This window comes from Malus sylvestris, chromosome 10 (assembly GCF_916048215.2).
Source record: "Malus sylvestris chromosome 10, drMalSylv7.2, whole genome shotgun sequence".
In the NCBI taxonomy this organism is placed as follows: domain Eukaryota; kingdom Viridiplantae; phylum Streptophyta; class Magnoliopsida; order Rosales; family Rosaceae; genus Malus; species Malus sylvestris.
In genome coordinates, this window is record NC_062269.1 from 41635999 (window position 1) to 41655038 (window position 19040).

Consider the following 19040-nt stretch of genomic DNA (forward strand, 5'->3'; position numbering starts at 1 on the left):
TGACCTTCAAACTACCCAAAATGTCCAAAAACGTCAATTTAGAAAAATTGCACACTGGGTCTTTATTTCATCACCACAGTCAAACGGCTTGGTAGAAAAATATGGAATTTTGACACAATCATCTTGAAAGACTCACGAACATCCTCCAATTAGAATCACTCCAAAATTCGTCCGTTTGATCACTTTTTACTCCAAAGGAAGTCGAATGTCCTACATTGAAAATACATAACAAAATATCAAAATTCTACCAAAAAAACTATAACTAAGAATAGAGTAAAATATATAATATAATATGGACTCATCAAATACAAGTATCATACCATGTGTCATTATAAATGAAAGGAAGTTTTATTTTTTAAGTTGTTAATTTTTTAACACAAGTATCTTACTACTTGCACTAGTGATACGTAATGTATCACTTCGTGTTCCGAACACATTAAAAAATCTCTCCTATTAATGATATGATTTTTACTTGAAGATGTGCAGTCCACATTCCAATGAATTATAAACATTATATTACAACATATGTTTGGCTGACAAAATATCTAAAATTAAAGTTACTTAGTATTACAATTTATTGATATTATTTCATTTGTAAATAAGATGTTAAGTTCAAATATAAGAAATGATGAGTCCGTAACTAATTTATTCCTCCAAGCTCTCCATACTACGAGGGCTAATATCGCAAAAGGCTGCAACTCAAACATTCCACAGGCAATTGACCCAAAACAAAAAAAAAACATTCCACATGCAATTTAATTGCTTTACTTTACAGTGAAAGTTTATGTCCAACGTGCCACAAGAAATTTAACTCTGAAAAAAAGCAGTCTGAACCGCAATATACGTACATACTGAGATTGGCCAACTGAAACATTTTGAAGATTTGGATATTAGTGTCACCAACTTCTAACATTCCAAACCAAGATATCAAACCTCGCGAGATTGGAGAGATTGGACATGTCTGCAGAAATCTATCAGTCATGCAGAATCCCAGTTTCGCTATCAAGTCGTCAATTATTGTCATTATTTATTTTTGCATACAATGATCTGACCAGCTATTGAATATTCAAGTGTGTGTGTGTGTGTATATATATATATATATCTACAATAACATCTTATCTGTTCATCGTACATCGTGTGGTTATTGTTCGTTATGTACTTTGTGTATTTAATTTTAAATAAAAAATTCAAAATAATTTATAACCGCATAATGTACGATGAACAGATAAAATAGATCCTCACAAAGAGAATCCAAATCCCTATTCCCCATCCCTTGTCTTGTGATGAGTTGTGAATACCACCTATTCCCCTTTGATTTATGGCAGCTGATTGTGCCTTGTATTTAGGGTTAGTTTGGTATTGCTGTGTTTTAAAAAAAAACTACTTATGTTGTGCTGTGAGAATAAACAGCTGTAAAATAAAGCAGCAGATTGTTTGGTAAACTTTTTTGTAAGCTTTTGTAACAATAAATAAATAAATAAAAAGTTTGATAGTGTTTTGTAATCTTTTATGTACAACAGCTGTGACTGTGTGAAATGACAAAAAAAAGTATAATACTAGATGTGCCGTTAATTTAATTTTCTTAACAAATAAAGGTAAATTACTAAACATACTTTATTTTTAAAAGGAAAATATTTATAAACTTTATCTTAAATATTAATTAGTATGACAAAGTTATCCCTTCGTTGTAGTTATTTCAACTTTTAAAAATTTAATTAGTTATGAAAATGTATTTGTTGATATGCCCAAAGTTATCCCTTTCTCAAACTCTTCTCTCTCAAGAACCCAAAATCAAGCAGCTTTGGCGGTCAAGAAAAATGAAGTGCAAGCTTTAGTTTCTTGCGTTGGCTTCTTCGACGAGCTTCAATCTCACTCCGTCGTCCTTCCCCCTTCAACCTCTTTTTACCCGACAAAAACTCCACCTCCAATGCCTCCAATTCCAATCCATAAACCTTTATGTCCCATCATGTCAGATACCAAAAGATGCCTTTCTAAAACTCAAATCCAAATTCAGACGAACTCCAAATCTTTCGAATAAGAAGTTGTGGGTTCATGAGTCGGATGATGGAGACAAATCCAGCAGGTCTTGAAGGAGAGAGAGAAATCAATTTCAAGCAAAGAAGGGGTTGGGTTCGAGGGACGATGGAGATCTGCAAAGCCATTTCCGGTTTGGTGATTAGAGAAGGTGGTGTGAATGCAAATTTCTTCCTCATTGATCTTGGACAAAATTGCACCTACAAAACAATTAACACATTTAGTTAAGGCCAAAAGTCTCACGCGCCCACGATGAATGAGGGGGGGCTTTAGCCGAAGAACCTCCGATGCCAAAGTTAGAATTTAGAGAAAAAAATGTTTAGAGAGATTTCGGAGTTTTGCAAGAATGTGGACTTAGGTTTTTAGAGAAAATGGGGTTCAATATATAGAGCAGGGTTTGAGAAAAGGTGGCTGGCCCTTTGGGGTATTTTTGTGTGAATGGGTGATTTAATTGGTAATTAATGGATTAATTAGAAATAAATCCATTAATTAGCCAATTAACTCAATTTATATGGAATGTTTTGAAGGTTATGAAATAATTACCGTGTGGAAAATATAGGATGAGGATTGATGAAATAACTTTGAATTTGTTACCTATTTTGGGCATTTTTGACTTGATTGTGGGATGATTGTCCACTGCTCGGGCGTAGGAATCTCGATGTGCCTCGAGGGTAATTTTGTCCTTTTTACCCAAAAATCCACGTGTCGCCTCTTGATTATTTTTGGCTCCACAGGTGGCAGAGCCGTTTCAATTTGATGCATGCTTCCAGAACGAGTCTGAGAGATTCTAGTTTGAGTATTAAGGACAAGGCCTGTCATTTGCAAAATGACGAGGACGAGGGTGTTATTGGACTTTATAAAGTTTCATTAAAGATGCAATATAGCTCCAAGTGCTTTGGAAAAAAACCAGTTTTCCAAAGCAGTATTTAGCTGCTTCGGCTTTTCTGATGATTTCAGCTATCAATCACTACAGCCTCTAAAATAATCCTTAATAATAATTAAAGTAGGGTAATCATATTTAAAACCATTATTTTCTTTGCCCCCACCGATGTGGGATAGCTAACAACCTGCAGAAATGGCCGCGCACATACAACGATGTGATATGTTTGCAATTTCTACAAATATGCACCTTCCAACACGCATAATTCTGTGTTCCGATGCTGTTTCTACATCTTTTTGTCTATAAAAGCAGTATACGCCTTTTGAGCAATCTAATATACTTGTATGCCACTTTCCACAGGAACCATGGCAGTGCAGCCTAATCATCTAACTAAATCATATGTCCTCCCACTTTTCATCTTGTTTATCACAAGCGGTATTTCTACAACCCATGCTGCTTGCAGCAAAATGGACCAACAGTCTCTTTTTTCTTCATTTGATATCGCTTCTTCTAGTTTAAACTGGTCTTCCAACGATTGTTGTCGATGGGAGGGCATCACTTGTGATATGGCTGGTAGAGTCACCCATCTGTTGTTGCCCTCCAAACACCTCAAAGGAGTCATTTCTCCATCTCTTAGAAATCTCACGCATCTCACCCACCTCAATCTCTCCCATAATATACTTTCTGGTCACCTGGAAGCTGGATTCTTTCTGTCCTTGGGTCGCCTTCAAATCCTTGATTTGAGCTACAACCTTCTCTCTGGAGAACTACCGCTATCTCCACCACCAAGTTGTATCCGAATAGTGGATTTGTCCAGCAATCAATTCAACGGAACAACTCCATCATCGTTCCTCCAGCGTGCATGGAATTTGAGCAACTTAAATGTCAGCAACAATCTCCTTAAGGGCCAAATACCATCTTTCAACTGTTCTTATTCTCCTTTTGTTAGAAGCCTGGATTTTTCCCACAATGATTTCAGTGGCATAATTCCCCTTGGACTTGGTAACTGTTCAAAATTGGAGCTCTTTCGTGCAGGTTTCAATAGCCTTTTGGGGACACTTCCATGTGATATTCACAACGCTCGAGCACTTGAAGAAATTTCGTTGCCTTCCAATAAGCTTTCCGGGGCCATTGGTGAGAACATTGCCAATCTTACCAACCTCGCAATCTTGGATCTCAACTTTAATCAGCTGAGCGGCGCACTACCTCTTCATATTGGGAAGCTCTCCAGATTGAAGCTCATAATCCTCCATTTCAACAATCTAGAGAGTTTGCTGCCTCCGTCTTTGATGAATTGCTCAAGCCTTACAGAACTGAATCTAGGATACAACCAATTGGAAGGAGATCTCTCCATGCTTAATTTCTCCAATCTTAGTCAACTTATTAAACTTGACCTAGTGAATAATCGCTTCACTGGTCCCTTGCCAATAAGCGTTTACTCATGCAAGTCCTTGACAGCACTCCGACTGAGCGCAAATTATCTAGAGGGACAATTACAACATGAAATTCTTTCTTTAAAATCCTTGTCATTCCTTTCGCTTTCTCATAACAGACTGACCAATGTCACAGGGGCAATGAAGATATTGAAGGATTGCAAAAGTTTAAGGGTACTCATTTTTGGAAATAATTTTCTGGGTGAAGAAATACCAGATGGTGATCTCATGGTTGATTCATCTGGGTTCCAAAATATCTCCATTATCGGTTTGTCAGGCTGCCAATTGACAGGAAAAGTACCTGTATGGCTGTCGAAGCTCGAGAAATTGAAGGTGTTGGATCTGTCTTTTAACAGACTCACGGGACCAATACCTGGTTGGTTGGGGACTCTTCCAAGTCTATCCTATATAAACTTGGATAATAACTTCATTTCAGGTGAATTTCCAAAGGAGCTTTGCAGACTACAAGCTCTCAGTTCGGAAAAGGCTGCAACTCAAACAGGTCACGACGATTTAGAGTTGCCCGTCTACTTCAACAGCTTTAATGGGTCTGGAGCTATGGTACAGGTCAAGTATTTGTCCAGCTTTGGGAGAGTAATCAACCTCGGGAACAACAGTCTAAGTGGCAATATACCCCGCGATATTGGGCAATTGCAACTTCTCCAAGAACTGGATATTAGTTTTAACAAATTCTCTGGCAACATTCCACACCAAATCTCGAACCTCCGCAACTTGGAGTTATTAGACCTCTCAAGAAACCATCTTTCTGGTGAAATCCCAGCATCACTATCAGGTCTTAATTTCTTGTCTTCATTTCGTGTTGCCTACAATAACCTCCAAGGCCAAATACCATTAGGCACTCAGCTGCAAAGCTTCGATGCTACTGCCTTTGAGGGTAACCCAGGACTTTGCGGCTCCCCGCTTCCAAATGAGTGCCAGAAGAAGAGTCCAGGAGATAGTGATACAACTAAGGACCAGGAAGATGTACATGACTCTGGGAATGGAATTCCATGGCTTCAAATTTCAGTGTCTCTTGGTTTCATTGTAGGGTTTTGGGGAGTTTGTGGCCCTTTAGCTTTGAGCAGGTCATGGCGATATGCATATTTCGAATTTCTCTCCAATGTTGTAGACCGCTTTGTGCGTTAATCAAGTGTACTTTTCTTTGAGAAATAAAAGACTTATTTACTAGTACACATTACTGCTGCTATGCTGCATCCCAACAATTTAAGATATATAAGAGCGTTTGATAACCATATTGTTTTCAATTTTCAATTTTTATTTTCACTTTTCCGAAAACTAAAATTTTGTTTGGTAACATTGAAAACGAAAAACGAAAAACTGAAAACTACTTCCTGCAGCTGGCGTGTACATGGAATCGCCAACTATTGGTGCACCAAGCGCTGCCGGTTGTGCTCGAACCTGCATCATCAATGTAGTTCTTTCCAAAGAAATTATCATTATCTGACCTTACCTGCAACACAAACTATTAAGAGAATCGTAAATATTCTTTTAACTCCTAGTTCCTTAGAATCCAATGACATAACTAACGGAAACAGAATACAGTAACCATGTAAGATTCAAGTAATACTTTCCTTGTGCCAAAGAACGAGAAGTCACAGTTTTTAGATATTTAGTTATAACTCAACAACAACAACAACAACAAAGCCTTTTCCCACTAAGTGGGGTCGGCTATATGAATCCTAGAACGTCATTGCGCTCGGTTTTGTGTCATGTCCTCTGTTAGATCCAAGTACTCAAGTCTTTTCTTAGGGTCTCTTCCAAAGTTTTCCTAGGTCTTCCTCTACCCCTTCGGCCCTGAACCTCTGTCCCGTAGTCACATTTTCGAACCGGAGCGTCAGTAGGCCTTCTTTGCACATGTCCAAACCACCGGAACCAATTTTCTCTCATATTTCCTTCAATTTTGGCTACTCCTCCTTTACCTCGGATATCTTCATTCCCAATATTTAGTTATAACTCATCTTCCCAAAATCTTGAATTCTAAACTACTGAAAATCTTATTCCTTTTGAAATATTATATGCTTGAAGCAGCAGGACGTATCCTTTTATTTGAGCCAATTTAAAGCCAATATTAATAAGACCATATCTCAGAGATCTCGGAAAAACAACAAATTGAGAAAATGATCACCATCTCACTCCAAATTAGAGTCCGAAAAGAAAATAAAACTAATTGAATTCATGTACCAGTATAGATTTTTGCTCCTAACCTGATGAGTCCGCCCAGTCAGAAGGTTGATTTTACACTCATATGCATATTCTTTTGAAGGCCACCCAGAGTCTTCAACACAATATTTCTGTTCAACAACAGAACTTGGCCAGGGAATCTCCTTGCATTCCATGACTTCAAGTTGACACAAACTCCACCGTTTCATGAAATCTGCGTTGCCAATAATTGTTTAGCTTCATACAGAAGGAGTTTACTACTAAGTGTGAAAAATTCACAAAGTATATTTCTATTCACGAAGTTTCTTTCTTCAACTGTGGTTGTGAAGATGTTACATCAAGTTAAGGAAAGCTTTCTATGGGTGGGCTTCAATTCATTAAAACTTCAAATTGGCTTTTAAAACATTTATAAAAACCGAAAGAACAAGATTATAATCCTGAAATTGCTTCAAACAACGGTCATGTCCTGTCTATTTGAATCATCCCACCAAATGCCTGTCGGGAGAAATAATGGTTTTTAGTTCTACATACAAGCAGCACACACTGAAGGTGTCATTTCAGCTCCAAATAGGAAAACAGAAAGGAAAGATATTGGCAAAACAATGTGGTGAGGATGTAAATCCCACAAGGCACTTGACACATTCAAAGTGCAACTCTTCAAACACCAAACTAGTTTCTATGCAGTGCTTGACATAGACTATTACCTTCTGAAATGAGTCTTGGAGCCATGTTAATTGGACGCATGTAGTGAGTAATTGTTCCAATTGGCACAGGGGCAGCGGCAAGAGCAAGATAATGCTTCTTCACCTTTTTCTCCTGCGTGAAAGAAAGGATAAATAAACTTAATGACCTAAAGAAAACAAACTGTGTGTTGGAGGTAAGTAATAAGGAACCCCTCAGCTTCTGAGTTATCACACTCTGCCCTCCCCCTCCCAGTAATTAAGGCTATCAAAATTATGTATGCCAAAGCATAAAAACTTACTCTGATTTTTCCGTGAAAAAACTGAGCAATACTCCTTGGTTCTAGCTAAGACAACACTGCAAGTGAGTGAGTAGCATTACCCTCTGTCTCAAGTCTCACCAACAAGAAAGACAACAAACTAGTATAATAGAACATACCATCCTTCTGTACAATTATCTATCTGATGTGTAGTCATCAGGGGTGTTGTTAGTCCCAAGGCACGAGTGGCAAAGGTTGCACAACTTTCTTCGATGTTGTCTGTAGTTCCTCCTACCTGGACAAAAATTGTTATTGAATCATAGTTGATGTAAGCAACTAATTAACTAATAAAAAAACATTTGATAGTGCCAGATAACAGATATCGAAATGCGTCTGTAATGATACGTACTGTTGTACCAGCAGGTTTGTCCAAAACCACGAATTCATCAGTTACAGCTACAATTCTTGATTTCCAGTCAATTTCATAGCACCTGATCAAAATTTGATGTGAACAAGAATAACACTAGTAAAAATTATAATAAGGACGCGTAAAACATTGTGTTTTACCTAGGAAAACGCTTTGGGTGTACATGAACACGTAAGTAGGTTCCAGTTTCAACAAATTGGTCTGGATGTGTTATGCGGAAAGTCTTCTGTGCTTCTCTTACAGTTTTTCCTTTGATGGAAGCTCTATCTTTTAGTACTGATGGTGCTGTAACTTCTTTAAATACCCTCATCTGCTCTGGGGTTGCAGTTGGAGGAGGCCGTGGACAGACAAGGGCATAATATACAGCTCCGAAATGGATGAGATCTGCAACAAACCTTCAAAGAATGAAATTTTTTTCAATTTATCAACTCGAACTTGGTAATGACGGAACTCACTGAAGAGGAAGATCCAGAACTTTGCAGATGTATTCTAGTACAGGCCCCCCTTCTGAAACAACCAAGTGCTCGATTCTTGGCGGTCCATTGTCTGAGGGACATGGAAGCAAGTAGACCTGTAAACGGGTCGGGTTTATTGGGTTTGGGTCGGGTTGAACCCTACCCGTTAAGTTAACGGGTCACCCGAACCCAACCCGTTAAGCTAATGGGTCACCCGAACCCGACCCGTTAAGTTAACGGGTCACCCGTTTCACCCTTTAACACCCGTTAACAATTATTATTATTTTTTTTTTGCATAAAGTTTATTTTTTGTTCTTAAGACTTTACTAAAATTACTAAAATATCATCAACTAACGGGTGCTAACGGGTGTTAACGGGTCCTAACGGGTCTAACGGGTTGACCCAAAGTGACCCGTTATTTAACAGGTTGTTAACGGGTTCATCCGTTAGCGACCCGACCCGTTAAACATCCACCCAAATACAAATATTAACGGGTTGGGTCGGGTCGGGTTAACGGGTTGGGTCCAAAATGCCAGGCCTAGAAGCAACCGAGTATATTCAGGGTAGCTGAAAGAAGATATGATATCAAAGTCGGCAAACCATAGAACACAAAATGGCAGAAACTCTATGTAACATTTTGTTGTTGGCGACAATTATATCGACACATTATCCATCACAATGATCAAAATTATAAAACTCTAAAACGATAGAGATTCAAATTTTCATTTCCAGATTCTTTTGCTCTGCTCATTTTCTCAGTAACCAAACAAAGTGCTTCCGAATTCGATCAGTTTAATCCAAACCTCACTTTCAATAAATGGATACTAACAATTAAGCCAAAATCTCAGAGCTTCCATTTCCATTACAAAGAAAGAATATGGTATTCTAAAACGATAAAGATTCAAAATTTCCATTCCACACTCTTAATCTCTGATCATTTTCTCGGTTACCAAACAAACTGCTTCCAAGTTCGACCTTCATTCGAACTCTCACTTTCAACAAATAAATACCAACAATTAAGCCAAAATCTCAGAAACCGAAAAACAAAAACAAACAAAAAAGCATCAAAGTCGGAAAATTTAAGGTACCTATTTGCAGAAGAAACGGCAGTTGGCTGCGAAACGTCTTGTTTAAGGGACTGACGTGCAGATTTTCGTTTATTCGAACTCCGAGAAAACCATGCCACCTTAACGTGCCTGTAGCTGTTGGAGTGTTCACTGAGAGCAACGTGGGTGAGTGCTAACGTGCGTACAAGGGCCGCCGGCGCACTGAAACTCAGGCAGCCGTTGGCCAACATTGAGAGAAGCTCACCGGCCCCATCTTCTTCCTCCGGAGGCTGAAGCTTTGAGTTGATTTTAACTGAGATTTTGATTTCTTAAAGCCGGGTTGTGGGTCGGGTTTTTACAGATTAATGGACCGCGTCCAAAAGCATTATCCAAGCTCGATCGAGTCCACTAGTTATTGGGCCTCTGTTACCCAACTACCCTTGAGTTGGGCCAGATGAAGTTCTTAGGCTTTTTTTCTAAAAAAAATTAATGAAAATGACTTGAAAATTTTGAGTTTTAACGATAAAAACAAAATAAATGATAAAATGAATAGTATCAGGATTGACTTTTTAGTGTCAAAATATGGTTTTCTGTTAAAGTGAACAGTACCGAAAGCTTTTAGTTAAAGTTCCCTTTTTTATACCCTCTAAGAGCTCGTTTGGAAGTGTATTTAAAATAATTGAATGCGCTTTTAGTGAAAATATATTTGGGGTAAAAGTATTTTAAGCGATTCTAGCAAAAAGCACCACGAAGTCCTTCAAGGGCTTTTTCAGGATTTACTTGCAGTTAAACTAACGATTTATTCTAAAAATATTTTCACCGAAAACGATTTTAACCATTTTAAAAGTACTTCTAAATGAACTCTATGTTGAGAATTTCTTGTGTGCGGCCATGTGTATGCACTAAAATAATAAAGATAATGTTAGGAAAACCAAATTTTAAAACTAAGTAATGTGTCGCCGATAAAAAATAAACACGTTAATCGATACTTAATTAATAATATATTAATCTACGATCAGATTATTTAATTTATAAATTTAATCTCTCTGCCATTATCCGAACAATAAATATAAAAGACATTTGATAGTTCTATTTTAAAAGTACTTCCAAATGAACTATATGATGAGAAGTTCTTGTGTGCGGTCATGTGTATGCACTAAAATAATAAGGATAATGTTAAGAAAATCAAATTTTAAAACTAAGTAATGTGTTACGATAAAAAACAAACACGTTAATCGTCAATTAATTAATAATCTATTAATCTACAATCACGTTATTTCATTTATAAATTTAATTTCTCTACCATTACTCGATCAATAAATATAAAATTGAATTAGTCCGGATTAATGAAAACTTATCAAAACAGAAAACATTATAGGCTTTGTCTTCTTTCTACTGTCAGCAATCAGCATTGACTTGGCTTGCTTATCATGTAGGGCTGGGTTCGGTTCAAATCGGTTCGGTTTTTTGACAAAACCGAAACCAAACCGAAATTTCGGTTCGGTTCGGTTCGGCTCATTTTTTTTCGGTTTTTTTTCGGTTTGGTTTTTTTCGGTTTTTTTTTCCCAAAAAAAATAAAAATTTTGAAACTTAAATTTTAACATCTCTAACACAATCACAGTTCAAGTCTTCCACACAATCACACTTCAAGTCTTCCAACACAAAAAAATCAAATAAACCTTCAAGAAATTGAATACTTACTGTTAAAGAAATCCGGAGGAAGGAGAGCTAAAGATCCATGTTACAACCATGGACTTGGCACGTTGGAAAGAGGAAGAGAGGAAGGAGAGTTGAAGAGAGAAAGAGAGGAAGAGAGGAAGGAGGGAGAGAGAGACTGAGGAATGAGGGAGAGAGAGCAGCGGATGAGGGAGAGAGAGACTGAGGAAGGAGCGAGAGTGTTTGAGAATGAAAACTCAAAAATGAGTGACAGCTGCTAGGGTTTGTAAACTTAACAAATTTTATAAAGCATTAGCGATTAGAATACCTATAAATTATATACTGGTACAGATATGGCAACAAAAAGCCTACAGTCAAGTTGGCTTGAAGGAATTATCCCCCCTGGACGGAAGGGGTTTGATTCCTCACAACAGCAGGTTTTAAGTATTTATATTTAATTTTAAGTTAAAAGGTTTGTTGATTGCTCAAAAAAACTTTTCTGAAACCCTGGAGGCATGAGGATTCGAACCCATGCGCAGGGGCTTGAAAAGTTTCAAGCAAACCAACTTGGTAACAGGTTATGTCTTGTTATGATTGTATCACTAAATTATTTATAATATTGAAAAAAAATTAAATATATATCTGTTCGGTTCGGTTTGGTTCGGTTTCCGAACCTTAAAAACCGAAACCGAACCAGCCAGATTCAGTTCAGTTCGGTTTGGCAGTTTCGGTTCGGTTTTTTTCGGCCTCGGTTCGGTTTGGTTTTCGGTTTTCGGTTATTTGAACCCACCCCTACCATGTCATTGACACAGCTCAGATGGAGAATTTCTACTGCTTGAAGCTATATACAGGTCCAGGCAGCTAAAAGCAAGATAAGAACAAAAAGAAACAGAGTTAACAATGGAGGACTGGCTGTCAATGCCAAAGGTGGAACTTCACGCTCACCTCAACGGATCCGTCAGAGACTCCACTTTACTGTTACTTCTCTCTCTCTCTCTCTCTCTCTCTCCCTCTCGCTTTGTTTTCAGGAAACACAATCTAATCTCTGGTGTTTTGTTTTGTGTGCAGAGAACTTGCTAGTGTTTATGGTGAGAAGGGTGTCATAGTTTTCTCAGATGTGGAGCACGTTATTCGGAAAAGTATGCCCCTTTTCTCTTTCTTGCTTGCTTTCTGTTTGGTTGCTGGGAAAATGTAGGGTCAAGAAGGAAAATTATCATCCCGAACAGTGCAATGCCTGATTTTTTTTATTTTTTGGACATTCTAGTGAACTTTGCCAATAGAAGTTCAAATGAGAAACAAAAAAGTGAGTGGCTAACCCAAAAAAGGTCAAATGAACTTTGCCAATAAAAGTTTTGAAGCAATTCATTTTCAAAAACAAAAATCTGAAAGAGAACACATGAAGGGAAACCAACTTTAAATTTCATATTATTTGGCCTACTCCTTACCCATTTAAAATGCACTGAAGAAACAAAAGTCAGGACTACAGAACACGATATGAACCTTTTTAAGTATATGTGATCTTAATGTGGGTCATACAACATACTATGAGTACCACCCTGTATAGAATTTTCAATACATGTCTACTCAGGAGAACATGGAAGTCAGATAGATACATAATAAGAGAAATTCATTATGCATTAGAAACAATTCCAGAGGAGAAGCTCACTCTAGACACTGAAAGTTGACCCTTTAACATACTCAGGTTCTCCACCATATTAACTTTTTCTTCTCCACGCACTTAAATTATTCCTCAACTTTTTAGAAGTCATTGTGCAGTTTGCTATTGTACTGTTGCAAGCTTGCCCTGCTCAGGAAAACACAGAAGATTTATAGGTACATAATAAGAGAAATTCCTTATGTAATTAGCACCAATTCCAAATAAGAAGCTCACTCTGGAGACTGAAAGTTGACTCCTTAACATGCACAGGTTCTCCACCATATTAACTTTTTCCTCCTCCATGCGCTTAAAGTTTTCATCAACTGTTAAAAAGTTGTGATGTTTACTACTGTACTATTGCAAGCTTGCAATGTATTCTTGCGATCGTTTGCACATATCATTCAGTGAAGTTATCTGCAGAGCTCCGAAAAGAATAATCTTCAGATTAAAACATTTGTAAAGAAACTCCATACCTGTCAACATGGAAGCAAAAGAAGGAAAAGAAGGCATATTCTACTTTAACTTCTGAGTAACACCTGAAAGCTTTCTTTGAACTCTCCAGTGATCTACAGCCTGGTACACATATTAAAACATTTAATAATCTAGAGAAATTAACCAAACTCACCCACATTGAATGTCAAACCCACCTACAACCAAAATGCTTCTGGATCTCTTCAGCTGTTCCAGCTGGTTTCTTTACTCCTGTAACATAAGGCAAACATACCCACATCAATACTACCTAAGCTCTGTAATTCCTATGGAAAACTTGTATATAACCAACCTACTCTTTTCAAAATGAATTCGGTGTATAAAAAAAAAGAGATTCTAAAACTTTGCAACTGAAATAAATAAAAAAAAAAAACTTACTATGTCTTATGACTTTAATTCTAATTGCCCTTCAGGCTCCCTAGCTTTTGAACCACCATGGTCACACTCATGAATCCATAACCATGAAACCAAAGTCATTACTTTGACAAATAAACATAACCAAAAACAAAAACAAATAAAATTTTCAAATGGGTTATCCAAAAAATTACCAGTCAAGTTACTGAAAAATGTGATATGGGGTCCGAAAACCAATTTGCACTGCTCCAACGAAGACCCAAGAGGAACCACAATTTGATTCCAATTAACAAAGAAGGAAAAACAATAAATAACGGGTATATACCTGTAAAAGAGTGACTTGTGCTGAGAGGGTGGTTGCCTCGGTTTGAAGCGTCTGCAGCTTTCTCTCCAGCTCATTCGTATACCTCATGTTCCTCTCCTTCTACCTCACAGCTGATTGCCTATTAGCTAAATCCTACAAACCAAAAAATTGAAAAACCACAATTTTTCATTCAATCATATAATAATAATATCCACAAAAATAACCCAAAAATTCAACACAAACACACACAAATAAAAATAAAAATTGAAAAGTGTTACCTTTCTCAACGCAAACTTCAACCACAAAAATTTGCTAGATAGATCAAAAGAAATTCACAAAATTTAAGCAAATGCAATTTCTAAGGATTTTGGAGAACAGAAAGCCAATTTACCCCAGTTTAATTTTCATAATTACAAAATAATTGCAAGCAATTTAATCAACAGTAGCAGCTCAGAAAAACCTAAAAACAACAGAAAGAAAAGCTCAAAATCTTAGTAGAGTGAAGAACAAAAATCACTAATTACACAACCAAAATTAATAAAATAATAAACCAGTATGCATGAAAGACAGAAATAATCGGTGAGAGGGAGGAAATCGATTTCTGAAGCAGCTTTTCGTTCGAATCCAAGTCGAGCATGAAGGAAAAGGTCGAGAAGGAAACTCCGAACCTCAAGAACTTGGTCTTCTGGACAGCGAGTTGAGGACCAGAACCAAGCTTGAGAGAACTGAGAGCGAGAGAGGGTGACGACAGAACAGAGATTTGTGAGAGAGACGTGGAAACAGGAAGAAAAATCGAGAAGATGCGGTCGAAATAGAGGGTCGGTCGATGATGGACGCGTGGATTGAATGGGCAAATTAGCCATTTGACTGTACAAAGGAGGAAACAGCAAGGCAAACGGAGGAAAAATGCAGGGGCAAAACCGTCCGCCCACTGGTCATCCACAGTACCCAGCCCTTACGGGTTTTAGTATATATGATATAATTTTTGAGGCGAGTTTAACTGACATTTTGATTTCTTAAAGCCGGGTAATGGGTCGGGTTTTTACAGAGTAATGGACCGCATCCAAAAGCATTATCTAAGCTCGATCGAGTCCACTAGTGATTGGGCCTCTGTTACCCAACTACCCTTGAGTTGGGCCCGATGAAGTTCTTAGGCTTTTTTTTTTAAAGAAAACTAATGAAAAATGTTTGAAAATTTTGAATTTTAACAATAAGAACAAAATAAAGGATAAAGTGAATAATACCATGATTGACTTTTTAGTGTACAAATATGATTTTCGTTAAAGTGAATTGTACCGATAGCTTTTTGTTAAAGTTGCCTTTTTCTACCCTCTAAGACCTTGTTTGGAAGTGTATTTAAAATAATTGAAAGTGCTTTTAGTGAAAATATATTTGGAGTTTAAAAGTATTTTAAGCTATTCTAGCAAAAAGCACCACGAAGTCTTTCAAGGGTTTTTCAAGGATATGCTTGCAGTTAAACTAACGATTTATTTTAAAATTATTTTCATCGAAAACGCTTTTAGCCATTTTAAAAGTACTTCCAATTGAACTCTATGTTGAGAAGTTCTTGTGTGCGGTCATGTGTATGCACTAAAATAATAAAGATAATGTTAGAAAAACCAAATTTTAAAACTAAGTAATATGTCACCGATAAAAAATGAACACGTTAATCGATACTTAATTAATAATATATTAATCTACAATCACATTATTTAATTTATAAATTTAATCTCTCTGCCATTATCCGAACAATAAATATAAAAAATATTTGATAGTGCAATTTTAAAAGTACTTTCAAATGAACTCTATGTTGAGAAGTTCTTGTGTGCGGTCATGTATATGCACTAAAATAATAAGGATAATGTTAGAAAAATCAAATTTAAAAACTAAGTAACGTGTTACCGATAAAAAACAAACACATTAATCAATCACTTAATTAATAATCTATTAATTTACAACCACTATATTTAATTTATAAATTTAATATTTCTACCGTTACCCGAAAAATAAATGTAAAACTGAATGAGTCCGGATAATTGAAAACTTATCAAAACAGAAAACATTATAGGCTTTGTCTTCTTTCTACCGTCAGCAATCAGCATTGACCTGGCTTGCTTATCATGTCATTGACACAGCTCAGATGGAGAATTTCTACTGCTTGAAGCCATACAGGTCCAGGAAGCTAAAAGCAAGATAAGAACAAAAGGAAACAGAGTTAACAATGGAGGACTGGCTGTCAATGCCAAAGGTGGAACTTCACGCTCACCTCAACGGATCCGTCAGAGACTCCACTTTACTGTTACTTCTCTCTCTCTCTCTCTCTCTCTCTCTCTCTCCCTCTCGCTTTGTTTTCAGGAAACACAATCTAATCTCTGGTGTTTTGTTTTGTGTGCAGAGAACTTGCTAGTGTTTATGGTGAGAAGGGTGTCATAGTTTTCTCAGATGTGGAGCACGTTATTCGGAAAAGTATGCCCCTTTTCTCTTTCTTGCTTGCTTTCTGTTTGGTTGCTGGGAAAATGTAGGGTCAAGAAGGAAAATTTAGTCTTACGATTCTTACCCATCTTAAATTTTACATTTTTCTTGCCTGGTATTTCTAAATCCTCAACCAAAATGTCCCCATTGCATGTCAATTAATGTTTTTATAGTGATTTTAGCAAACTCGGGTTAGGTCAGTTGGGCAAGGATTCCCGCTCGCTTGCACCTGAGTTCGAATCTCTCTTACTGTAGTTTAGAATAATTCCCGTCGATCAGCGTAGTTTGAAATTTTTTCAGTTCATTTGTACTAGGACATGTGTTTTTTGAACAATGTAATTTCAATTCTTTCTTGAATCCTAACATTGGAAATATGTCTGTTCTTGCACTCAGATGACCGTTCTTTAACCGAAGTGTTCAGGTTGTTTGACTTGATCCACATTCTTACCACTGACCACAAAGTTATCACAAGAATTACGAAAGAAGTATGATAACTTTCGAATTTGGTTTGTCTTTACTTCCAACAATTCCATGTCGATACTTGATACTACATTTTCCCCCGACACAGGTTATTGAAGATTTTGCTTCTGAGAATGTTGTGTATCTGGAGCTAAGAACAACTCCCAAGGTGGTTTTCTAAAATTAGCCAACTGCGTGAATTATTCATACTGAAATGACGTCTATTATACATTTCATTGATACGATAGTGATGTGTTTCATTCTATGTAGAATAATGCGTCGATAGGAATGAGCAAGCACTCTTACTTGGAAGCAGTACTGGAGGGTATAAAGGCAGTCACTGCAGTTGATGTCGCTTTTAGGCCTCACAGTTCTGACGTTGGCAGTCAGAAGAATTCTTCGCTTATAAACCATACATGTAGCGGAAGTGCAAGAAAAAAGATTTATGTTAGGCTTCTTTTGAGCATTGACCGCCGGGAAACCACAGAGGCTGCTATGGAAACTGTATGCGATGAAATGTATTATGAAGAAATATTTGAGCACATGCATTTTACTAAGTTTTTCGAGGGACAAAGCGTTTGACTAGCTTTGTCATTACTGTAGGTGAAGCTTGCTCTGGAAATGAGAGATTTTGGGGTGGTTGGTATTGACCTTTCTGGAAACCCGATTGTGGGAGAATGGTACTTAATCACTATCCTGAGTTTGTTGCAGAAGACTGTTTCGTTTCACCCGACTGTGGTACATATTTTTATATGCATGTTATATTGTATCTGTGGCAGGCTTACATTTTTTCCAGCCTTAAAATTTGCTAGAGAGCAGGGTCTTTATATAACCCTTCATTGTGGAGAGGTGCGTTTGTTCTTCTTACACCTGCAGCTTGTGCCCTTGTGATCAACCTGACTAGTTTATTTCTTCAAGTGCTTGTAGGTGCCTAATCCAAAGGAGATACAAGCAATGCTAGATTTTCAACCACAGAGGATTGGCCATGCCTGTTGCTTCGAGGAAGAGGAATGGAAGACTTTGAAATCTTTAAGTATTCCGGTGAGATCTTAGTGCAATCATTATGTTGTAACTTTTATATAACTTTCCTTACCACGGAATTCTAGATATTAGTCTTTCTGACTGCCATAGGATGGGTGCCAAGGAGACGTCCAAAATATGATTCGGTCTGGTGTTTCTGGCAGTTCGATCAGAATATCCTTATGACGATTCATAATTGGGATTTAGACATCAATGCCAAGTTCTTATTTCCAAATAGGGTACTGAGTTTTTGGTCAGTTCCATCTTTGCTTATAAACACATGAGCAGAAAATGTAGATAAGACTTATAGTTTTCTCGTTTTTTATGTTCGTTGTTGTAACTTTTACATTGTTTCCTTAAAATTGTTGTACAGTTTGAGATTTTTAGTACGTTAGAATAGCTAACTTCTTTGTATTGTCATCATTGTTTGTGTTTCAGGTTGAGATTTGTTTGACGTCCAACATTAGGACTAATACAATTCCGTCACTTGACGTACATCACTTTGGTTAGACTTTCTGCTTCCATTTATCGTGGCTTAATTATCTGAAATCAGAGATACTTTAAAAATATTGTTAAATTTTCCTTTTCCTAAACAAACATCTTTTGTTTGGTGATGCAGCTGATCTGTATAATGCAAAACATCCTTTAGTCATCTGCACAGATGATTCCGGGGTGTTCTCTACTAGTCTTTCCAACGAGTACAACCTCGCTGCTGCTGCGTTTGGTAGGTCTGATTTCATTGGATCTTGTAACGTGAATTAAACTAATGGCTGATAACGGCTGCTTGTTTGTTTTCTTGACTTATTAGGACTTGGAAAGAGGGAACTATTTCAGCTAGCAAGAAATTCAATCGACTTTGTATTTGCTGATGATGGAGTGAAGAGAGAATTGAAGGAAATCGTCAATTCCGCTGAAAATAAGCTAGATCTATGATTTACCATTGCAGTTATAAGGCATGCGTAACTGCACGTAGTATAGTTGCTGGCAGTCCCCAGAGCTACTCATTTCCGCCGGCAAAATTCGTTTCTCAACTGCAGCCGGACACCAACTGATGTGCTGGAATTCAACACTGCAGATTTCTCATCAAGTTATTAGAATGTCCTAGTGTAGTCAGAAGTAGCTGGTAGATTTTCAATGGTTCATCTTTGCTTTGAATAAATTTACAATCTTGATTGAATATAACGAATTTCGCGACGGAACTTTCGTATAAGTGAATTTGTTTCTCATGTTTGA

At 37.2% G+C, this 19040-nt stretch overlaps 2 protein-coding genes, 1 long non-coding RNA gene and 1 pseudogene across 11 annotated transcripts in view; 2 read left to right on the forward strand and 2 right to left on the reverse strand.

The window, feature by feature from the left end:
* The window catches only part of LOC126587999 (N6-mAMP deaminase), a 75038-nt gene extending 56037 nt beyond the window's left edge, over nt 1-19001 (forward strand). For 2 of the 7 annotated variants that reach the window (XM_050253125.1, XM_050253122.1), the window contains exons 2-12: nt 11904-12029; nt 12121-12191; nt 16722-16813; nt 16897-16956; nt 17058-17291; nt 17391-17467; nt 17567-17636; nt 17715-17828; nt 18246-18312; nt 18427-18531; nt 18616-19001. In XM_050253125.1, coding sequence (XP_050109082.1) covers nt 11953-12029; nt 12121-12191; nt 16722-16813; nt 16897-16956; nt 17058-17291; nt 17391-17467; nt 17567-17636; nt 17715-17828; nt 18246-18312; nt 18427-18531; nt 18616-18740 — 1092 coding nt within the window. In that variant the 5' untranslated portion in view covers nt 11904-11952 and the 3' untranslated portion in view covers nt 18741-19001. Of the gene's footprint in view, nt 1-11903; nt 12030-12120; nt 12192-15987; nt 16155-16251; nt 16323-16721; nt 16814-16896; nt 16957-17057; nt 17292-17390; nt 17468-17566; nt 17637-17714; nt 17829-18245; nt 18313-18426; nt 18532-18615 lie in introns of those variants that run through there. The other 5 variants (XM_050253124.1, XM_050253123.1, XM_050253121.1 and 2 more) reach the window with 4 other exon arrangements.
* Nucleotides 3216-5538, forward strand: LOC126587996 (receptor-like protein 3). The gene has a single exon (XM_050253117.1). The coding sequence runs from the start codon at nt 3259-3261 to the stop codon at nt 5491-5493; it is 2235 nt and encodes a 744-aa protein (XP_050109074.1). The 5' UTR covers nt 3216-3258; the 3' UTR covers nt 5494-5538.
* LOC126587998 (RNA pseudouridine synthase 6, chloroplastic-like) lies at nt 5550-9687 on the reverse strand (annotated as a pseudogene).
* LOC126588006 (uncharacterized) lies at nt 12548-14778 on the reverse strand. 3 transcript variants are annotated; one of them, XR_007611293.1, is made up of 6 exons: nt 14525-14778; nt 13577-14009; nt 13357-13411; nt 13246-13282; nt 12944-13123; nt 12548-12856 (listed from the first exon to the last, which is right to left on the reverse strand). It is a non-coding gene; the product is annotated as an uncharacterized LOC126588006 (long non-coding RNA). The 3 variants fall into 3 exon arrangements; XR_007611294.1 differs by having other exon boundaries at nt 13577-13642; nt 13878-14756; XR_007611292.1 differs by having other exon boundaries at nt 13577-14688.
* Nucleotides 19002-19040: the final 39 nt, after the last annotated feature.

Excerpts from the sequence above, each read along its gene's own strand:
- LOC126587996 (XM_050253117.1), top strand. The coding sequence starts at position 3,259 with ATGCCACTTTCCACAGGAACCATGGCAGTGCAGCCTAATCATCTAACT.